This window comes from Camponotus vicinus, unplaced genomic scaffold, assembly GCF_025532165.1.
Source record: "Camponotus vicinus isolate PSW18456_S1 unplaced genomic scaffold, iyCamVici1.0 SCAF_13, whole genome shotgun sequence".
Lineage (NCBI taxonomy): Eukaryota > Metazoa > Arthropoda > Insecta > Hymenoptera > Formicidae > Camponotus > Camponotus vicinus.
Genome location: NW_028141949.1, coordinates 7,790,082 through 7,810,151, shown reverse-complemented (window position 1 = coordinate 7,810,151; position 20,070 = coordinate 7,790,082). Strand labels below are relative to the sequence as shown.

The window sequence follows — 20,070 nt, the reverse complement described above, 5'->3', positions numbered from 1 at the left end:
CAAATTTTTACGAAATTAGCAGATGCACTGATTGGCTATCGGATAGAGAATTTTTTTAAATAGGTTTTTGCAGACAATCAGTAGGTTCTCTTTCTATAAAGTTTAGAGTTATGGTCATCACATATAAAATTCCATAGGCACGTAAAACGTAAGCGTAAGGAAATCGACCAATCACGATCGAGTATTGGCCCCTCCAAGGGGCCAATACTCGACCGTGATTGGTCGATTTCCTTAAGCCGTAATCACACTACGGGTTGCGGGCTCGGTTGCGGTTGAAATTGACCAATCAGAACAAAGCAATTTGTCGGCCGGCTACTCTGATTGGTCAATTCCAACCGCAACCGAGCCTGCAACCCTTAAGCCGGTTAAGCCGGTTAAGCGTCGTCTACAATGAGATTTTAAGGAGACTTAAGGCGTAAGACTTAAGAAATTGACCAATCACAGTCAAGTATTAAGAGAATACTCGACTGTAATTGGTCAATTTCTTAAATCTTACGCCTTAAATCTCCTTAAAATCTCATTGTAGACGACGCATTATACAATAGCTGTCGTAAGTCGGGTGTCGTAAGAGTTAACCAATCACAGTTGATTTTAGAGAAGAATAATCGAATACGATTGGTCAACTCTTACGACACCCGACTTACGACAGCTATTGTATAGCGTCGTCTACAATGGCCGTAGCATAAGGTTGTAAGGCCGTAGTCGTAAGAAATTGACCAATCCCAGTTGAAGTTCAGGAGAATAATCAACTGTGATTGGTCAATTTCTTACGACTACGGCCTTAGAACCTTATGCTGCGGCCATTGTAGACGACGCTTATAACCGGCTTACAGCGGTTATACAATAGCTGTCGTAAGTCGGGTGTCGTAAGAGTTGACCAATCGTATTCGATTATTCTTCTCTAAAATCAACTGTGATTGGTTAACTCTTACGACACCCGACTTACGACAGCTATTGTATAATCGGCTTTAACCGGCTGTAGTGTAATTACGGCCTTACGTTTACGTTTTACGTGCTTATGGAATTTTATGTGTGATGGCCATTATACACATGTCATATACAGGTCAAAGTCCAATATTTCGACTTGACTAATTTCTTCGAGATGTTGGCTAGTAATTGACGTATCAAGTTTGACTGAGAAAAAGAAGTGTCATACACGTAAACAAAATGCTTTCTCTCGTGAAAAATTGCGTACTGGCAAAACAAGGAGTAAATTATGGTATGGAAAATAATTTTGTTTTAGTACTTCATTAAATATAATTAATTAAAATAAATGAGAAAATAGACTATATGATTATTACTATATGATTAGTACAAAGTCCGTATACGTGACAGAGAATGGATATATATTGCGACTATATTTTTATAATCATACGAAATAATTATTTTTTCCTTGGAGCACAAAATTATGCGATGTTTATTTTTATCATGCATTTTTGTATATTATACATATGATATAATCATACAATATTTACATTACATCTGGCAAACTTAAATATTTCATATGTTTGAATTAGTGTAATGTTTATTATCCTGATTCGTATATTATTGCTTTAAGATTTTTAATTGTATCTTTGATATTTTTAGCAGAAACCCTTACCCGTTATTCTGGAATTTTCATAAATAAGACTTATTCTACAAAAAGTGATGGCTCAAAAAATATTGTATTCATCGATGGAGTTCGGACTCCATTTTTACAGTCTGGAACTCAATACAAGAATCTTCTGGCATATGAGCTCGCAAGACATTCACTGGTGTAAGTTAAAATCCAATAATACATCATTTATATATTGTCTTCAAAAAACAGTTTTACACCTGTATTTTATTTTCTTTTATTGTTTATGTTTATTCCAACTATAAGAATAATAAAAATTATTACTTACTATTTTAATAAAAATTATTATTTACTATTTTAGGAGCTTGCAACAGAAAATCGGGTTCCCTAAAGAAATAGTCGATTACATTGTGTATGGCACAGTAATGCAAGAAGTCCGAACTTCCAATATTGGAAGAGAAGCTGCTCTAACTGCAGGATACAGCGAACATACTCCTGCGCATACAGTAACAATGGCGTGCATTAGCAGTAACCAGGCTATCACTACTGGCATGGGTTTAATCGCTTGCGGTGTTTTTGATGCAGTTGTGGCAGGTGGAGTTGAATTCATGTCGGATATTCCCATTCGACATAGTCGACGCATGAGATCTTTGATGCTGAATGCTAACAAGGCGAAAACTATAGGAAACAAATTAGCTCTTTTAGCAAGCATTAGACCAACCTATTTTATACCAGATGTAAGTTGTATCTTTCTTTCTCAAGAAAATAATGCGAGATTATAATGTTGCACGTTTTATAATAAAAGTATATTTATTATAAAATTAATACAACCTTTCTCGTCTTATAAATGTTCTTTTTATAACAATTTACTTCTATATAGCTTCCAGCTGTGGCAGAATTTTCAACTGGTGAAACTATGGGACACAGTGGGGATCGTTTAGCTGCAGCGTTTGGTGTGACACGTAAAGAACAAGATGATTATGCATTGCGTTCTCATACTTTAGCCGCGCGAGCTCAACAGCAAGGGCTTTTGTCGGATGTAGCACCTTATAAAGGTGCTTAACATTAATATTTTTTCTCGTTTAATTCTTTCAATATTATATATATATATATATATATATATATATATATATATATATATATATATACATACATACATACATATACATACATACATACAGGGTGTCCCAGACCACCCGTTCACCTTTTTTAAAATGAAAATAAATAGCTTTTATCAAAAATCGCGAACAATTTTTAAATAAATCGGGTACGCTCTATCAAATGGTGATATTTTCAACTTTTGATTCCGACCGGAAATACGCCATCCGGATCGGAAGTTGAATTTTTTAGAGGAACATGGTACTGTTTATTACAGATTCGAATTGTACGTGAAAAAATAAGAAACTTTTGTATCAAACGTTTTTTCTGAAAGTGCCTCTGTCAATCTTAAAATTGACCTTGAAGTAACTGTGATGAAATAATGAACTTCAAATGTGTATATATATATATATATATATATATATATATATATATATATATATATATATATATATATATATATATATATATATCGTATTTAATTTTCTTTCAGTACCGAACGTTGCCGAAGTTGTCGATAAAGACAATGGTATTCGCGTATCTACAGAGGAACAGTTGGCAAAACTAAAACCCGCATTCGTTAAACCTTACGGAAGTGTCACTGCGGCCAACGCGTCTTTCTTGACCGATGGTGCATCCGCAGCGTTAATAATGAGCGAGGACAGGGCTCTCCAACTTGGTTTAAAACCCAAAGCATATCTGCGAAATTTCACCTATGTATCCCAAGATCCAATCGATCAGTTGCTTCTGGGACCGACATATGCAATACCGAAGGTAAACAATTATTAATTTCAATTAATAAATGTACATATATACATATACAAGGTGTATCTGAAATAATGCACTAAACTTTAGGAGCGTATTCTAGAGGTCAAAATAAGACTTTTTTTTCCTATGAACATGGGTCCGCAAATGAATCCCCCTCCGAGCTAGAGGCCCCTAAAGTTTGGGGAAAAAATTAAAAATTGGCTGTATTTCAGAAAAAAAAGGTTTTGACGTTACCTGTCACCCTCTCTTGAGAGATAAATAAATTTGCGTTGCGGGTGTTTGGTCAATTTCACACATTTTCGAATTTTAGCTTGGAGGGGGGTTCATTTGCGGATCCATGTTCATAAGAAAAAAAGTCTTATTTTGACCTCTAGAATACGCTCCTAAAGTTTAGTGCATCATTTCAGATACACCCTATATATATATCATTATATATAAAATTATTAATAAAATATCTCATAAAATAAGATTTGTAATAAAAATAAATAAATTACAGGTTTTGGATAAAGCAAAATTAGGTATAAAAGATATAGGAGTATGGGAGGTACACGAAGCATTCGCCGGTCAAATCTGTGCTAATCTGAGAGCGTTAGATTCAGATTTATTCGCGCAAAAATATTTGAATAGGAGTTCAAAAGTTGGAATACCAGATCTGAATAAATGGAATGCTTGGGGCGGATCTTTATCGATCGGTCATCCGTTTGCTGCTACGGGAGTAAGATTAGCGACGCATACTGCGAATCGACTTATCAAAGAGGATCAACAATTCGGACTCATCGCGGCCTGTGCTGCTGGTGGACAGGTAAATTAAAAATTTATGCATAATATAAAGTAATTTTTGTATTATAAATTTTTTTTACTTTTTATATTTGTTAATATTCAATTTCGTAGGGAGTTGGTATGATCATGGAAAGATATCCTGGTGCTACAATTTGATCTGGTTTTTAAAAAAATGAAACTGATGTCTAAACATATAAAAAACAAAAATTCTTAAGGAAAAAATATTTTTTTACTGGAGAGAATAATATATAAGTGATCATCCAGTATTGTTACAGATTTTGTAGGAAAATAATTTTGTAATAAATTGTTTATATATACAATAGATAAATTAAATTGTAAAATGTTACAGTGTGAGATATATTGCTCCTTTCCTGCTACTCGAGTGAGTTATGTAGAAAAGAAGGCAGTAGATTTGCAGTCAGATGATGCCTCACACCACCATCCAGTATTTCCTTTATATCCTGGCAACCTTGTAATGCGCGTTTCTTGAGCGCTTCCAAACGTGATAAATGTAATCTCTGTCCTGCTCCATGTGCTACCACTATCAAACCACTTCCATCTACTTCAACTTCGTTATTTGTTTCTGGTAGAGCTACAACAGACAAGGTAACTCCCGATGAACATTCCTCTACAAAATTCGCGTCTAATACTCCTGTGGCTAGTGTCTTATCTTCTTCTTCTTCTGTTGTCAGTTTGTTAATAAGAGATACGGTACAGCCTACAGCATAATTCTGTAATAAGAAATTTATTTTGTAAATAGTAATATAAAGTTTGTATTCTTTAAAAAAGCGAATATATTTTTTTAGATATCAACCTTAATTGGAATTCCAGCATCAATCAACGCAAGCGTTGATGCATTCACCGATGCACAATAATCACTACCGTCTACTTGTAAAACTTCTACAAAAATATCAATTTGAGAGCGTGGATATAACTCCAAGTGTATTATAGCTTCCATCGCGTGGCGTAACTGAGCCGATCTCTCTTGAGACTTCCAATCCCCCCTGGGTCTTCGCTTCCGTTCCCCAGAGGTAAAACTAAACACAGCCATACTGTACTGGCAATTTACGAAAGCTTTTGTACTACTTCTTGATACGTTGCTTTTTGGCTAAATCAAGAATATAGTAGAAATATATGAATATTATACAGTTTAACAACTATGTAAAACGATTTTGAAGAACTATATTCATGTTTTATATTGGAGAGAGGAAAGAGTACAAAAGAGAGAGAGAGTGCAGCAGAAAATCTACTTGTCATATTGGTATAAGTCTTCTGAAACGTACGTTTTTAAGTGTGCACTTATAACTTAACTGAAATGTCACACATTTAATAGTTAACGCGCTTCTCCAAATACAATTATATGCATTTTAGATTAGTTCAAACCTGATGAGGACCATACACAGCGGCCAAAACTTTCGTGTTGCCATGCTCGATGTAGGCACTGCCGTCAGCTTGACCAAACACTCCCATTCGCACGCGGATCTGTCTCAATTCTAACGCCCGTCTACCATCACTTCGCAACCCACCTCGACTGTCCTGATCCGGATCCGTCATTTTTCTCTCAATTGATGCTACGAATACGAGCAGGCACAGTGGATCCAAACACACACGTGGCCCACGCCCCCATTCATTTATTTACAAACTAGCAGAGAATATCGAACGTATCGCGCAGGTCCACGGATATCGATATATCGAGTGTACACGTGCAAAGAAGAAAATATACAACTGCATTTGATTTAAAAAAAATAAAAAAAAAAGAGAGAAAAATTCGCAGCCTAATTAAAAAGTCCGATAATGATGTATGTATAACGCACGTGTCTAGATGATGTATCTTGCGATATATTTGACAAATGTCATTGGCATGTCTGTTTCCGAGGTTAACAATTCGGTGTCATTATTAGTAAACAAATATGAATTTCGTTAATTCGTCCAATTTGCATACATCATGAAGAGGATCAAAATCGTGCCGGATAGGCCGAATCGTCTGTTCGAGACCTGGTTGGAAGAATGGAGGGACCATGCGATGCTTCGAAACTCCGAGCTGTGCGGTCAGTTCACGAAGGCTTTGGATTCGCTCAAGCGATACCCGCTTCCGTTGGAATCCGGCAAAGAATGCATAATCTTGCAACATTTCGGCACGAAATTGTGCTCGATGTTGGACAAAAAATTGGAAGAGCAAAGAAGACATGAATCCGCTAAAGCTATCGATAATGCGGACTGTATTACTGCCTCCAGGAAGCAACCTCTGGATGATAAGGTTGTTGAAACGCAGGAGAAAACAGCAAAAGTCAGACAAGCTAGGAACACGAAACAGAGCGCACCGAAAAAATTGGCAAATATAGATGAAATTGCATCAAAGGAAAACAACAGACAAATTTATTTAGAATCTAATGCTTTCGATATTATATTATTGGTGGATACTCAAGAAACTTGTGGGTGAGTAATTATAATATAGTCAACTTACGCTATCTATAAAAAGCTTTTAGCTATATGCGGTTTGTTTCAGTGGAAAAACAAAGCCTCAACATGATGCTACGCTTATGGAATTGACACAGCTTGGTGTATTATTTGAAGTGCGTCGTTTGAAGATTGGCGATTTTATGTGGATTGCCAGATGTAGAAAAATGCAAGATGAGTTGGTTATACCTTATATAATAGAGAGAAAACGAATGGATGATTTAAGTGCGAGTATTACAGATGGGAGGTTTCATGAACAAAAGGTATTTTAGGAATATAATTACCTTTTTGTACCCTTGTTTCTGCAGATTTAATTATCTATTTGTTAATTCCATATTTCCAGTTTCGATTGAAGCAATCTGGGATTGAGAATCTTATGTATATAGTGGAAAATATTGACAAGAATTCCCGATTTTCTATACCACTTCCATCATTGTTACAAGCTTCTGTAAATTGTTTAATACAAGATGGTTTTACTGTAAAATATACAAGAAATCATAAAGATTCTATGTCATATTTATCATGTGTGACAAAGACTCTAATTAAAATCTACAAGGTATGTAAGAAACATTATATAATTGTATTGCACATATATATCAATATAATAAAATTATAATTTTATTTTAGGATAAGAAACTTGTTGGATGTAAAAAAGAACGTCTTCTTCAGACTAATAATTTAGATAGCACAACACGCCTTATGGAATTCAAAGAATTCAATAAAGCATCTTCAAAACAAAGAGTAAGTATTAGAAATTTTCAAAGTAACGTAAAAAAAATTTTCTCTCTCTTTCTCTCTTTCCTTCTCTCTCTCTTTTTTCCTATGATTTTCTATTGATATTCTATTGATATTCTTTTTTCAGAAATTTAAAGTTAGCGAAATGTTTATTCGCCATCTATTACAACTGAAAGGCATGTCTATAGACAGAGCAACAGCAATTGTAGAACGTTATCCCTCGCCACAGATTCTGATCACAGCTTTAGAAAATTCTACTAATGGTGAGCAATTATTGGCGAACATTCAAGTCGGTGATAAAAAACGGCAGCTCGGGTCTACCATCAGTAAGACCGTTTATCAACTTTACACGACGAACGAGCTGAGTTGACTAATAAAAAAAACGCACTTTCGAATATTACTTCGTTTATATCCATCCCACTTGTAAATAATATTCGACAATTTTCGAATGCACATTTTCATCGCTATTATACATTAAAATATATCTTTCCTAGGTATTCAGTATGATCTTTTTTATAGAATTGAAAAATTATTATAATAAAACAATTGGGGCGTAAAAGGAAAAGAAAATATTTTCACATAACTCTCTAGTTTTCTTAAAAGTCAGAAAATTCATTATAAAGAAGTGAGGTATCTTTTACACTGCTGCTTCCACAATATAGCACATTATCACATTATCTTCTATAAAAATAATATTCATGCCGCAATGTCATTCGAGAAATAAAAAAGAATTTTCAGGCAGAGAAAAGTCTGGGAAATAGCGAAAAGTTAGAAAATTCATTATAATAATTTCCTGATTTCCGGGAAAAGGAAAATTGCGTTATATCAATTCTTTGTGTTCGTCTGCGTTTTTCTCATGGGTATAATACTCAAAGAGGTGGATCGATGCTATTAGCAATTTAATACAATTGCGTACGGAAAGTGTGAATATGCGTATGGCAAATAAGAGAGCAATTTGCGACACTTTTATTCTCCCTTCACTGAGGGAAGTGAGAAAATTTTTTCGCGTGAAATATAGCAACGGAGAGGGAGGCAATTATGACATATTTTTTCGCGTATCCCTGACTTTTCTCAGTCGTCGTCGGACCCCCAAAGTAGATGGAATTCTCCTTAGATCGGTATTACAAGTTGAATCGCCTGCTGTTGTCCGTAATCGGACTATGGCCCTATCAAAGTGCAACAAACGCTTGGATCCAACGAGTGTTCGCAATTTTGTTTATGATCTGGGGCATAATCGGTCAGGTATATCGGTTGATATAAAAAATCCGTACTGTATTTTTAACGTTTTGAATCTTTTATTGAATTTTATTCACTTGAATATTCATATCTTAATTTAATCGATAGACATAAATTTCTATTTGTCCTACAATGACTTTCTTATAAAACAAAGAATAAGTAATGGAAAATAGATGCTTTTCTAGATAGCTAAGATGTGTATGTCAGAATTAACTATGGATTTTACACTCGATTGTTTGCCTATTCTCATCCCTACTATTGGTATACTATTGCAATTTATTGATCGTATAATGATTAATGACAAAGTAAGAAATATTATTTAATATGAATGTTTCTGTGTAACTGAACAAAATGTGATATAATAAATAATATCGTTTTTTCTCGTTACAATATGACTTGCGAATGGAATGAGTGTTTTAATTTGCAGCTGAAAAGTTTACTCGACCATATTAAAGCCGATTGGGAACGCACCCGCTCTCGGAATGATATTAAAATTATGCGAAAATATGCCGCGAGCGCAAGATTAATCACAATATTATTTTCGTGTAAGTGGAATCATGGTCTGAGAATTGCAGAGTGCAAAAGAATCATGCAACAAAATGTTTAATAAAAAAAGTCCTTAAAAATAATTTACAGTAATTTTCCCTCACAAAATCATTTTTCTAAAAAACAAAACAAATAATTTTCCTAAAAAATATATATATATATTAAAATATATAATAAAAATATATAATACAAATATATAACATTAAAAAATAAAATATCAAAACTAAATATGAAATCAATATTATTAGCCAAGTACTTAAGAGTAATTTGTAAATTTGATATAATATTTGATATAATATTTGAAATCAATTTTACATTGTAGAAATATTACACATAAATTCTCCCTAAGAAATTAAAACGCATTTTATATTTATTCAGAGAAACTTGATTTTTAAAATATTTAAAATTAACACTAAATGAGGATTTCATATAATATTCAAGAAATTGATATTTCATAATATTATTATCTATAATTATTATCGTTTCTGATATTTTATTCAAAGGATAATTGTTTTTAGATTTTTTGCCGATACGTAATTGATGAATTTTAATTGACTTTATGTTTTTCAGTTTATGTAATGATGGGTATAAGTGTGTATATCTTTATCACGACCCTCCCGCAAATTCTCGATGTATTTCTACCATTGAACGAGACACGCTCGCGCGAACATCCATTTCAGATGGAGTTCTTCATAGATGAAGAGAAGTTCTTTTATCTTATTCGAATTCAAATGTATTTTATAATAGTATTAATAATAGGAACAGCCCTTGCCAACGGGACTATATTCGTTGTTTACACGCGACATGCCAGTGGAATGTTTACCATACTAGGGTACTGCGCTTTCTTCTATACATTTTTAATATTTATAAAATGTGATTTTTCTTATATTAACATTGCTCAACATTTAATATAATTTGCGATCGTGCTTAGCTTTTGATCAGTTTTTAATTGTGAGAAATAACTACTGTGCATGATCACTAAATGCATAATTATTTTATCATATTCATTAATTATATGAAAATATACAGCACTAGAATATATAATATATAACAATAATTTAAAAAAATATATAATTATATACATACAGGGTGTCCCATTTTAATGTCCCACCCCAAATAACTTTCTTATTTTTAATTTTAGAAAAAGATGTTTCAGACAAAAGTTGTATGGTTTCAAGGGGGACATAAGGTGGTATCATTAGTTTGACCTTGAATAGTTGCTTCAAGGTCACGTAAAGGTTCACCTTCAATTTTTTAAATGAAACCCCTTACTTTCTATTGCATATTCTTGTAGCTTATTTCGAGAACTTTCCAAAACACTATAATTAAGTACCTTTTCGTTCAGTACTTTTTGAGTTATGAGGCTAGAAATAATTTCTTAATTTTACATAAACCGTAAAATATCTTGTAAAATATTCATTTTTCGATTATCTTACCTTAATACTTTTATGTACAAAATAATGAGAGGAATCAATTGGTGTAAAGAAAACACATAGTTGTTTTTAAGAAAAAATATGGAATTGTTAATTGCAAATTACATATTTTTTCTTCAAAACAACTATGTCTTCTCTTCACACCAATTGATTCCTCTCATTATTTTGTACGTAAAAGTATTAAGGTAAGATAATCGAAAAATGAATATTTTACAAGATATTTTACGGTTTATGTAAAATTAAGAAATTATTTCTAGCCTCATAACTCAAAAAGTACTGAACGAAAAGGTACTTAATTATAGTGTTTTGGAAAGCTCTCGAAATAAGCTACAAGAATATGCAATAGAAAGTAAGGGGTTTCATTTAAAAAATTGAAGGTGACCTTTACGTGACTTTGAAGCAACTATTCAAGGTCAAACTAATGACACCACCTTATGTCCCCCTTGAAACCATACAACTTTTGTCTGAAACATCTTTTTCTAAAATTAAAAATAAGAAAGTTATTTGGGGTGGGACATTAAAATGGGACACCCTGTATAAGTTAATGTTGAACAAAGAAGTATGGTGATCAATCAGAAAACATACTGAAAAGATGAACATGCTCACAGATGTGAAGGATTCAATCCAGGAAGATAAATCCGCTCGTATCCGTTATATGTTTATTTTAAATATATTAATATAATTACATTGCATTAAAAAAAGATAGATTTTCTAAAACATGTATTTATCTCATCTTGCATCTCTCTTGCATTGAATCCTTTACTTAGAATTACGTATTGAAAATGTATTGTCTTGTAGGTGCCGCGCAGAAAAGTTATTTAGCGAACGTTCCTCCAAGGTTGGGCGATCCATCCGTAGAACTGAAAAAGAATACAGGAACATTGTTCTCTTTGTCGAGGATCATCGCAACGTTATACAGTTAGTAATCTCTTTACAGTATTGTTGATGTGTACAAGATGAATACAAAGTGATAATGATAAAATGAGAGAGATCTCTTCTCGTTTCTCTTTCACAGGTACGTTCTACGCCGAGTAAATATATGACACACTGCAAGTACCAATTTTTCTTATCGAGACTAAGACTTGATCACATTTTATTAATCCGCCAACGTTTTTGCGTTACTAAGGTTTGTGGACATTATTCGATCGAGCTACAGCTTTAGCCTCTTGGGTGAATATTTATTCTTTATGATTGTGATAGGCCTGACACTGGTACAAGTGAGTGTTCTACACACTAAATTAATTAATCTATAATTTTCTCCGTACGCGCGTGTAAGTAAAATCGTTAAACGAAATTAACTTGCAATTTGAGAAAAAAAGAACTTCGAGAAGAAGCGATAAAAGACAAATCAGTGTAGTCGAACGTTGTTGTTTAGATAATTAAATTATCCGGATTATCAGATCGGCCAATTAGATCTATAGCTTTCATCGTCGGACAATTATTTTATCTGCTTATGTTTAGTTATATGGGTCAGCATATAATTGACACAAGTACCGAGATGTCCACGAAGATGTGAGTATCGCGAAAAACGCGTGAATATTTCGCACAATTTTAATATATTGATCAATATATGTACACGCACATTTTTTCGCGCTCGTTTCACGCGCGATATTTTATGAAACGAAAAATATTTATATACATATAAACATATAAAAAAATACGCTTTAATCAACGTAAATCTCGTAGATATTGCGGAAAATGGCACAATATGTCTGTGTGGAAGCAAAAAATTATGTTATTCGTTATGATAAGATGTATGCGAACGGTTTCCATTAATTCATACAGTATATATACCCTGAGTTTAGAAACTTTCGCAATGGTAAGCAATATCGGCGATATATCCACGATTATAAAATGTTCTCCCTTTCCTCGATAATGTCACTGCGACTTTTCTTTCAAGGTCATACAATCAGGCATATCGATTTGTATGCTGCTGAAAAGTATATGAGACAAACAATTCGTAAATAATTCGGAAATAGCACCTAGTAGCGTTTTTGTATGTATTCGATATACATAAAATCATCACAATACATCTTTTTTTATGTTTCGAACCCAAAGAGAAAATCGTTCTATTTTTTCCATCTTATTCGAATACGCATTTGCGAAGATAGCCGTCGATATCCAAGAAACTATTCCCTCTTTCCTGTGCGTAATAATATACATTATTTACATAATTCCGCGCATTGTCACGCAAATTATGAACTATAATTGCAAATTATTTCTTCGTACGTTTTCGCTTCTGATCGATCCATAAAATTATCATGCGTTTTCTTCAACGCACTTTTCCTCAAGATATACATAGCACGTTAATACAATTTAAGTGTAAATGTGCAGTGTAATACAAATATGTCTACCATTTTCTTTTAATTCTAAACAGAAAAAGAAAGAGAGAGAGAGAGGCAGCACACAAATTTTTATTAAATTATATTTAATTTTTATCAAATTTTTATTAAATTATTTATCAAATTTATATTAAAAACATTTATCATTCACCTCAAAATATAGATTTGTTTTATTTTATTAAAAAATATTGCTAATAAGTGATTGCATATATATGATCATCTATCAAAAGAATGAGAAAGGTAGTGAAATAAGATGGAAAGATTTTCAGGACTTTTGAAAAATAAAACATTAATCATTGAAATTGCGATTAAAAATTGCGATGATAAAAAAATGAATATAATGAACATAATAAAATAGTTTTACTTACTGCATCAAAGCTTTCGATGGACGGAGCTGCGATATTCTGAACCAGCAGTTATTCTGTATGATGACACTGGTTTATTCATGACTAAGAGAAGGACTTTTTGATGTCTTTTCGAAGTGTAATATCAATTTATTCTGCAATTAAGAGAAACAAGATTAATTTTGATTTAAACGAATAGTGAGAAACCAAAATATAGTATTTGTCTTCACATTTATTACGTTTTTACTTCATCAAAAATCATAAAATAAAAAGAATAGAAAAATTATTTTTGATTTCTCTTGCACATTTCATATACATATATGGAGTAATTATGATAAAAGAAAAATTAATGAGAGAGAGAGAGAGAGAGAGAAGCAAAATCAAAATGCAAGTTACATGTGTACAATTATTGATATCAATTCAGTAAATTACGTCAAAATCACGCCATAAAAAATATAATGAAGTGCCAAATTTTTCGATTCATTGCGGATTTCTTCAATGTTTCAAAATAAAAAAAAAAGAATTAGAAAAATATTATTTATTATATTAGATTATGAAAATACTAATATGATAACGGCATATGTATTCTTACATACACAGTGTGACAATTTTCCACCCAGACTTTCCTCATAAAATCCAAACAATTCAATAATTTTTAAAACTCTTTATTTGTTATTCAAAGTATTTCCCTTCCGCATCTATACACTTTTGACAGCGACTCAATAGCGATTCAAATGAGTACATGTCCTTGACCGGTACTGCCTTTAGTTATCGCGTCGCCGCAGCTTTGATGGTATCTACATCCTCGAAAAAACAACTCTTAAGTACTAATTTCAGTTTCGGGAACAGAAAGAAGTCACACGGCCAAATCCGGCGAATACGACGGTTGGTCAAGCACGCAGATCTGATTTTTCGCTAGAAATTGGCGTACAATGATGGCATTGTGAGATGGTGCGTTGTCGTGCAACAAGCACTAACTGTCCGGATCTTTGTATTCTGGCCGAACACGTCGAATTCTTGCAACCAAACGCCGTAGAACTTCAAGGTAGAATGTTCCCGTTACTGTTTGGCCACTTGGAAGAAACTCATGATGCACCAGACCCTTGCTATCGTAGAAGGCGATCAGCATTACTTTGATTTTTGATGGTGTTTGACGTGTTTTTTGGACTTTCGGTTCTCCGGGTGACTTCCAGGTACTTTGGCGCTTTGTTTCGGGATCATATTGAAAGCACCATGTCTCGTCTCCAGTTATTATAGATTTTGTGAAGTTGGGGTTGTTTGCAGCGAAGCTAATCATTTCTTTTGAATGGATAACACGTTGTTCCATTATAATTTTCCGACACAATTTTTTTGGGCTGTCACGTGAAATGTCATAACTCAGCCATCTTACATGGCACAGCGTTCAAACTTCGCTTGACGTATAGAAGACATTCCCACCTTTCTAACGATATATAGTTTCGACAAATAGCGCCACGCGTTTAGGCAGGAGATTTAAATTCTGGGTGGAAAATTGTCACATTGTGTAGATTCGAACGCTATAGTTTAGCGGAAAAGTGGAGTTTGACAGAAATCGGTAGCTCTCTAAATATTGCAGATGATTGCAATGAGAAAATGATGATTGCAGATTTTTTCAATGATTGCAGATTTTTCAATGATTCTTCTTTAGACGAACTATATATAGATGCAACTATTTATACATTTTTCTTTCAACTCAATCAGCATAGATACAACACAGTAATCGCGAGAAGATAAATATATTTTTTACCTGCCTGTATTTCCTTTTGTGTCTGCATTTTCATAATTTCTCATTATAATTCTCTCCGCGAAGATTTATACTTTTTTTCTTTGTTATCAGTAACATGTACGTGAATCAATTTTCAGACAAGATTTTTAATATCGGATAATTCCATTTTCGGAAACTTTATGCTTTTCAAACAATTAGAAAAATAATAATAAAATAATAATAGTAATGAAAGAATAATAGAAGAAATGCAGCAAATGGATGTGAGGAGAATATGAAACAACTAGTTTTAATATATTTCGATGTCTCTGAAATTTAAGTTCAAATTAATACTACGTTATTAAAATTAATGCACATAAGATGTATTGCCGATGAACTCTGAATTCTACAATATTCATAAATACATGATTTATGGACCATATCTCAATCACAGTCCGATGTTCATTTTCAGAAAGACAGTAAGAAAAAAAGACAAAGAGATTCCATATATACAATTTTATTATACTAAAAAAATTTATTACTAACAACTACCTCTCGAGATGATAATATTATCACTGGAAGGAACGTAGTACCGTTAAATAAGACATCGACATTCTGAGAACCTTTAAAAAATATCAAATCTCTCGCCGTATACATTTTTATATAATTATTCAAAGTGTTATGTATATAAATAATTATAAAAAATAAATACAAGTGTACAATTTTATTTTACCGCGCTAAAACTCTCGATTGATAAAGTCACGATCTTGCCGGCAGTTATTTTGCATGGTAACATAGTTCTGCTCATAATTAACAAAAGGATCTTCCTACATTTTCGTGAAGTACAATACCATCTTGCTCTACAACTGTAACATAAAGCAAGATTCATGTTATTCTGGATGACAACTAGTAACAAAAACATTTATATGTATAACATTTACGTTTTGTGATAAAAGAATTGTCTGATTTAATACAAAATGATTAATACAAAAAATGATTTAATACAAAATTGAATCGTAGTGTATGTGTGCGAGTGCCTATATTACATATAAAACACGAAAGAATTGATTGAAAATAAATAGTATCACATAGTTCAAAGAACTAACATAGATTCGTATGGAACATCACTGGAGTTCAATAGAAATTGGCCCTGCCAGAATTGTAGAAAGAGAATAGTGAGTTGCGCAATATAGACAGACAGAGGTGTTGCAATATTGCCCGCCCCGTTTAAATTCATTATCACCTGGAAGACAAACTTAACTTCTTAAATCGAAACATTTCTTGATTTCAATAAGGATTAATTGATTTTCATATGGAACATATATACATATATATATATATATACAGGGTGTCCCAGACCACCCGTACACTCCTTTTAAAATGAAAATAAATAGCTTGTATCAAAAATCGCGAACAATTTTTAAGTAAATCGGGTACGCTCTATCAAATGGTGATATTTTCAACTTTTGATTCCGACCGGAAATACGCCATCCGGATCGGAAGTTGAATTTTTTTAGGGGAACATGGTACTTTTTATTACAGATTCGAATTGTATGTGAAAAAATAAGAAAGTTTTGTATCAAACGTTTTTTCTGAAAGTGCCTCTGTCAATCTTAACATTTGAAGTTCATTATTTCATCACAGTTACTTTCAAGGTCAATTTTAAGATTGACAGAGGCACTTTCAAAAAAAACGTTTGATACAAAAGTTTCTTATTTCTTCACGTACAATTCGAATCTGTAATAAAAAGTACCATGTTCCCCTGAAAAAATTCAACTTCCGATCCGGATGGTGTATTTCCGATCGGAATCAAAAGTTGAAAATATAACCATTTGATAGAGCGTACCCGATTTACTTAAAAATTGTTCGCGATTTTTGATACAAGCCATTTATTTTCATTTTAAAAGGGGTATACGGGTGGTATGGGACACCCTGTATATACATAAATATATATATATATATATATATATATATATATATATATATACACATATATATAGCAATGTTCCGAAAAAAATCTGCTCGAAATTGCGGATTGAAATACTGTCTTTCTCTCTTTTTATCAACTATTGATCGTAATTAAGTTATAAAATTCCTTTGGTTGCTGCAAAGAAAAATACCGATTCATACCTGTACACCAGAGAAACTGCCCAGCACCATATTACAACTTATAGTGAACAAAAACATATTCGTAAATATAGACTCGATTAGTTCGGCAAATCTGCAAAATCACGAATCTTAACGCATTTATACATAACATAATCGAAAATACCGATTTTTATAAAGTATATTATTTGCTTAAGAAAATGGTTAACAGTAGAAGGAAAAGAGAGAGAGAAGCAGATTATGTCATTAACACGTAATACGTCACTCTAATACGTGAAGATGTCTACGTAAACATTCCAGTGCTATACCGTAATTGTTGTCTTTTATATTGTTTTTCTCTAAATTGGCGTCATCATTTTTACCAATATTCTCCAGCATGTGTCTGAAAGCGTACAAAAGCGTTGAGGGAAAATATTTTTATCTCAAATTTTAAGTCATCCTTAATATGCCTGATATTTTTACCCGATAATCGAAAACATTCCGCAGGCATGCTGGATAACAGTATAATAAAAGCTATCAACCGCGACTGTCGCGACAAGATGAGCGAATACAGCTAGACAACAGTGGATCATTATTAAATAAAAATATTGATCCAATTTTTCGCCATATTCGACGAGAAAGGGCAATTTCGATGCTCTTGATATCGATGATTTTGTTATGTTCTCGATATCGTTTTCCATTAGCGTCGTGATGATAGGCTTAAGTAAGTGAAACAATGCCGGGACAAGTATGATTACTAAAAATTTATACGAACAATATATTTTATATATAAGTAAATTCTCTCTTTAATAAATAATTAAAGTTACCATGATATATTAAATACATCAAAAGCATTCTTTTAAAGAGAATATATGTGCAATATAAAAATACAAGTACAAGGAAAGAAAATTTTTTGTGAATTTCTTCATATCTTTTCATATTTTTTCTAGATATTTTTATACTCAATATTGAAACATTAAAAAAAAATCATTTCTCTGTAGGACACAAAAGACGTCTTTCCAAAAGTGTAATCTTATCAATTGATATAAATTGCAAAATCTTATGAATAATTATCTCATGAATAATTTTATTAATACGTACTCGCATACAAAGTCGACATATACTGTCCGTATTCGGTGTGTTGTCGCAAAATAGCCTTTTCGACATCCGTTTTCAGCGACAGCCAGTCCTCCTCTATCGTTTTAAAACAGACTTTTATCTATAAATATACGTATTTTTCTTCCTGTATTGAATTTCGTCAAGTATTTAATTACGTGATGTTAATCGCACCACTGAATTCACGCGTAATCTCAATATACCTACTTTTTCACTGTGTATCATCACGTTCACTAATTTTAAGCTGAACATTATAGCGATTGTTATTGACGGCACGCATTCGAACACATCATCAATGTCGATCGAACCGTTTACCAGATATAGAATCTATTTTTAAATCAGTATCGTGGAATATATCGATAATATCGGGAAGTGAAAAAATGTATAGTTTTAATTTCTTCGTGAGATAACTTGAATCAATTCTTTACGCGTAATAAATGCTTCGAGAGGACGCGATATATTGGAGATGCATTGGGATACCTGGGGTACAACGATACCGATGGAGAACGTTAACATCGTCACGAAAAGCAGATACCTAGTGCCAATCGTGTTATATGGCCATATTCCCACCAACGTCATGTATATCCTGACTACCATATAATAGCGACTTTGGCAAATGCTTCTTTGCGCGATGATCATCGTCGGGAATACTAGGCAAACATTCAACGATTATTTGTGAATTCAGTGTAAAAAACGCGCGGAGACATTATTAACAATTCCTTGTGTTGCGTATATGACGCGTATATTTCTCCTGTCATTATAATAATGAACGCGCAATTATTCTCCCCTATCGTGCCCTCTTCTTTCTCCTCCTCCTCGTTACTGTTACACGTCTAAAGTCTTGCAGCCCTTCTGATAACTGAACAAACTGAATTTCTAATTAGCGAGGGTTTCGTCCTTAAATTAAGTCGTGAAAACACGCAAGTGTTTTCTGAACTATTCGCTCGCTATTAGAGGGTGTCGACTCCAACGCTGGCGAGTTTTGACGGTGAAGTCGCATGTCTTTTGTAGTTTAGACATTGCTGAAAGTGATACAGTCCTCACAGGTTAGATTTCTCGACGCTAAAGAGATTTTCCAATCGATTGAAAATGAACCGCGATAAGCTGTTTTTCCGATATGTGCTTCTTCACTACTTCGACCTCAAGAAAACCGCAGCTGAAACGCATCGCTTATTATCCGAAGTATATGGTGATGAAACTCCATCGGAAAGAACATGTGGAGTTTGGTTTGAACGCTTTCGAAGCGGTGATTTTGACGTGAGAGACAAAGAACGTCCCACCGCGTTCTACCATCGTGGGATTACCCTTTTGTCGGAGAGATGGGAAATAGTAGTAGAAAATGGAGGAAATTACTTTGATTAAGGTTTATTCATCTTCTCTTCGAAACAAATCAATTTTGGAGACTAAAAACCGACAGGAATTAAATTTACCACTTAATATTTATTGATATTTTAAATATGTCTATTAATTTATATTTCTCTTACGATTTTACTTTTATGCCTTTGTAAAATCACAATTATGACAAATTTTTACTTTTTTAGAGTATTGAAGAAATTGTTTTACTTTTGTGAAAAAAACACAGACGTCATTCACACATAACATAAAATTTCCGTCTTTTTATTGAAGAAGCTTCTCACGGTGAACGAGGAAATTTCAAAAGAAGATATGAAATACGATATATTCTTGTTATTTAAAGAATCAAAACAATATTTCTTATATATCTTGATGTATAATATTTATTATATATTCAAATGTTATGTTTAGAGTTATAAATGTCTACGATAAAAATTACGATAATTACATAAAATATGTCTTCAAATGTATCTGCTAGTTACCTTCTATTACAGAAATACAG

At 32.9% G+C, this 20,070-nt stretch overlaps 5 protein-coding genes and 1 pseudogene across 18 annotated transcripts in view; 3 read left to right on the top strand and 3 right to left on the bottom strand.

Moving 5' to 3' along the window:
• The window catches only part of LOC145964077 (F-box only protein 21-like), a 365,010-nt pseudogene that overhangs the window by 300,771 nt on the left and 44,169 nt on the right, over positions 1-20,070 (bottom strand). The gene's annotated exons all lie outside the window — the stretch shown is intronic.
• Mtpbeta (mitochondrial trifunctional protein beta subunit) lies at positions 1,041-4,547 on the top strand. Of its 2 annotated transcripts, none has more exons than XM_083086477.1 (7): positions 1,041-1,219; positions 1,591-1,756; positions 1,917-2,292; positions 2,436-2,610; positions 3,147-3,427; positions 3,918-4,223; positions 4,313-4,547. In XM_083086477.1, exons 1-7 carry the CDS (start codon positions 1,168-1,170, stop codon positions 4,355-4,357), a joined length of 1,401 nt encoding a protein of 466 aa, XP_082942603.1. In that variant the 5' UTR covers positions 1,041-1,167; the 3' UTR covers positions 4,358-4,547. The 2 variants fall into 2 exon arrangements, with proteins under 2 accessions (XP_082942603.1, XP_082942602.1); XM_083086476.1 differs by having other exon boundaries at positions 1,042-1,219; positions 1,588-1,756.
• Ski6 (exosome complex component Ski6) lies at positions 4,247-5,953 on the bottom strand. Its single transcript, XM_083086509.1, has 3 exons — positions 5,585-5,953; positions 5,016-5,309; positions 4,247-4,932 (listed from the first exon to the last, which is right to left on the bottom strand). Exons 1-3 carry the CDS (start codon positions 5,753-5,755, stop codon positions 4,576-4,578), a joined length of 822 nt encoding a protein of 273 aa, XP_082942635.1. The 5' UTR covers positions 5,756-5,953; the 3' UTR covers positions 4,247-4,575.
• Positions 5,379-19,801, top strand: Mus81 (mus81 structure-specific endonuclease subunit). 11 transcript variants are annotated; one of them, XM_083086461.1, is made up of 12 exons: positions 5,379-5,480; positions 5,573-6,637; positions 6,708-6,921; positions 7,002-7,214; positions 7,286-7,399; positions 7,521-7,656; positions 9,746-10,007; positions 11,407-11,526; positions 11,735-11,825; positions 11,984-12,120; positions 12,295-12,427; positions 12,509-13,121. In XM_083086461.1, the coding sequence occupies exons 2-12, from the start codon at positions 6,147-6,149 to the stop codon at positions 12,554-12,556; spliced, it is 1,959 nt and encodes a 652-aa protein (XP_082942587.1). In that variant the 5' UTR covers positions 5,379-5,480; positions 5,573-6,146; the 3' UTR covers positions 12,557-13,121. The 11 variants fall into 11 exon arrangements, 10 of the variants coding, with proteins under 10 accessions (XP_082942587.1, XP_082942585.1, XP_082942588.1 ...); XM_083086459.1 differs by having other exon boundaries at positions 12,295-13,157; XM_083086462.1 differs by lacking the exon at positions 11,984-12,120 and having other exon boundaries at positions 5,380-5,480; positions 12,509-13,120.
• On the top strand, positions 7,934-9,429 carry LOC145964103 (uncharacterized). The gene is made up of 3 exons (XM_083086512.1): positions 7,934-8,635; positions 8,815-8,934; positions 9,057-9,429. Exons 1-3 carry the CDS (start codon positions 8,492-8,494, stop codon positions 9,234-9,236), a joined length of 444 nt encoding a protein of 147 aa, XP_082942638.1. The 5' UTR covers positions 7,934-8,491; the 3' UTR covers positions 9,237-9,429.
• On the bottom strand, positions 12,827-19,121 carry LOC145964097 (odorant receptor 13a-like). Of its 2 annotated transcripts, none has more exons than XR_014436343.1 (9): positions 18,423-18,525; positions 18,201-18,318; positions 17,583-17,856; positions 17,386-17,502; positions 17,145-17,235; positions 16,121-16,257; positions 15,748-15,880; positions 13,319-13,449; positions 12,827-12,977 (listed from the first exon to the last, which is right to left on the bottom strand). XR_014436343.1 is itself a non-coding variant. In XM_083086503.1 (9 exons), exons 1-9 carry the CDS (start codon positions 18,852-18,854, stop codon positions 15,587-15,589), a joined length of 1,200 nt encoding a protein of 399 aa, XP_082942629.1. In that variant the 5' UTR covers positions 18,855-19,121; the 3' UTR covers positions 15,569-15,586. The 2 variants fall into 2 exon arrangements, 1 of the variants encoding a protein (XP_082942629.1); XM_083086503.1 differs by lacking the exons at positions 12,827-12,977; positions 13,319-13,449 and adding exons at positions 15,569-15,637; positions 18,696-19,121 and having other exon boundaries at positions 18,423-18,542.

What these genes read in the sequence shown, in the direction of transcription:
- Mus81 (XM_083086459.1), top strand. Translation starts at nt 6,147, where the DNA reads ATGAAGAGGATCAAAATCGTGCCGGATAGGCCGAATCGTCTGTTCGAG. An exon ending in GGAGGTTTCATGAACAAAAG is followed by an intron (nt 6,922 to 7,001) that starts GTATTTTAGGAA and finishes CCATATTTCCAG; the next exon opens with TTTCGATTGAAGCAATCTGG. An exon ending in ACCGAGATGTCCACGAAGAT is followed by an intron (nt 12,121 to 12,294) that starts GTGAGTATCGCG and finishes TAAATCTCGTAG; the next exon opens with ATATTGCGGAAAATGGCACA.
- Mtpbeta (XM_083086476.1), top strand. Translation starts at nt 1,168, where the DNA reads ATGCTTTCTCTCGTGAAAAATTGCGTACTGGCAAAACAAGGAGTAAAT. An exon ending in AAAACAAGGAGTAAATTATG is followed by an intron (nt 1,220 to 1,587) that starts GTATGGAAAATA and finishes TGATATTTTTAG; the next exon opens with CAGAAACCCTTACCCGTTAT. An exon ending in GGATGTAGCACCTTATAAAG is followed by an intron (nt 2,611 to 3,146) that starts GTGCTTAACATT and finishes ATTTTCTTTCAG; the next exon opens with TACCGAACGTTGCCGAAGTT.
- Ski6 (XM_083086509.1), bottom strand. Translation starts at nt 5,755, where the DNA reads ATGACGGATCCGGATCAGGACAGTCGAGGTGGGTTGCGAAGTGATGGT. An exon ending in CTGTGTATGGTCCTCATCAG is followed by an intron (nt 5,310 to 5,584) that starts GTTTGAACTAAT and finishes TTCTTGATTTAG; the next exon opens with CCAAAAAGCAACGTATCAAG. An exon ending in ATGCTGGAATTCCAATTAAG is followed by an intron (nt 4,933 to 5,015) that starts GTTGATATCTAA and finishes TTCTTATTACAG; the next exon opens with AATTATGCTGTAGGCTGTAC.
- LOC145964097 (XM_083086503.1), bottom strand. Translation starts at nt 18,854, where the DNA reads ATGATCATCGCGCAAAGAAGCATTTGCCAAAGTCGCTATTATATGGTA. An exon ending in GGAATGTTTTCGATTATCGG is followed by an intron (nt 17,503 to 17,582) that starts GTAAAAATATCA and finishes GTACGCTTTCAG; the next exon opens with ACACATGCTGGAGAATATTG. An exon ending in GCAGTTTCTCTGGTGTACAG is followed by an intron (nt 16,258 to 17,144) that starts GTATGAATCGGT and finishes TTTGTCTTCCAG; the next exon opens with GTGATAATGAATTTAAACGG.
- LOC145964103 (XM_083086512.1), top strand. Translation starts at nt 8,492, where the DNA reads ATGGAATTCTCCTTAGATCGGTATTACAAGTTGAATCGCCTGCTGTTG. An exon ending in TCTGGGGCATAATCGGTCAG is followed by an intron (nt 8,636 to 8,814) that starts GTATATCGGTTG and finishes ATGCTTTTCTAG; the next exon opens with ATAGCTAAGATGTGTATGTC. An exon ending in GTATAATGATTAATGACAAA is followed by an intron (nt 8,935 to 9,056) that starts GTAAGAAATATT and finishes TTTAATTTGCAG; the next exon opens with CTGAAAAGTTTACTCGACCA.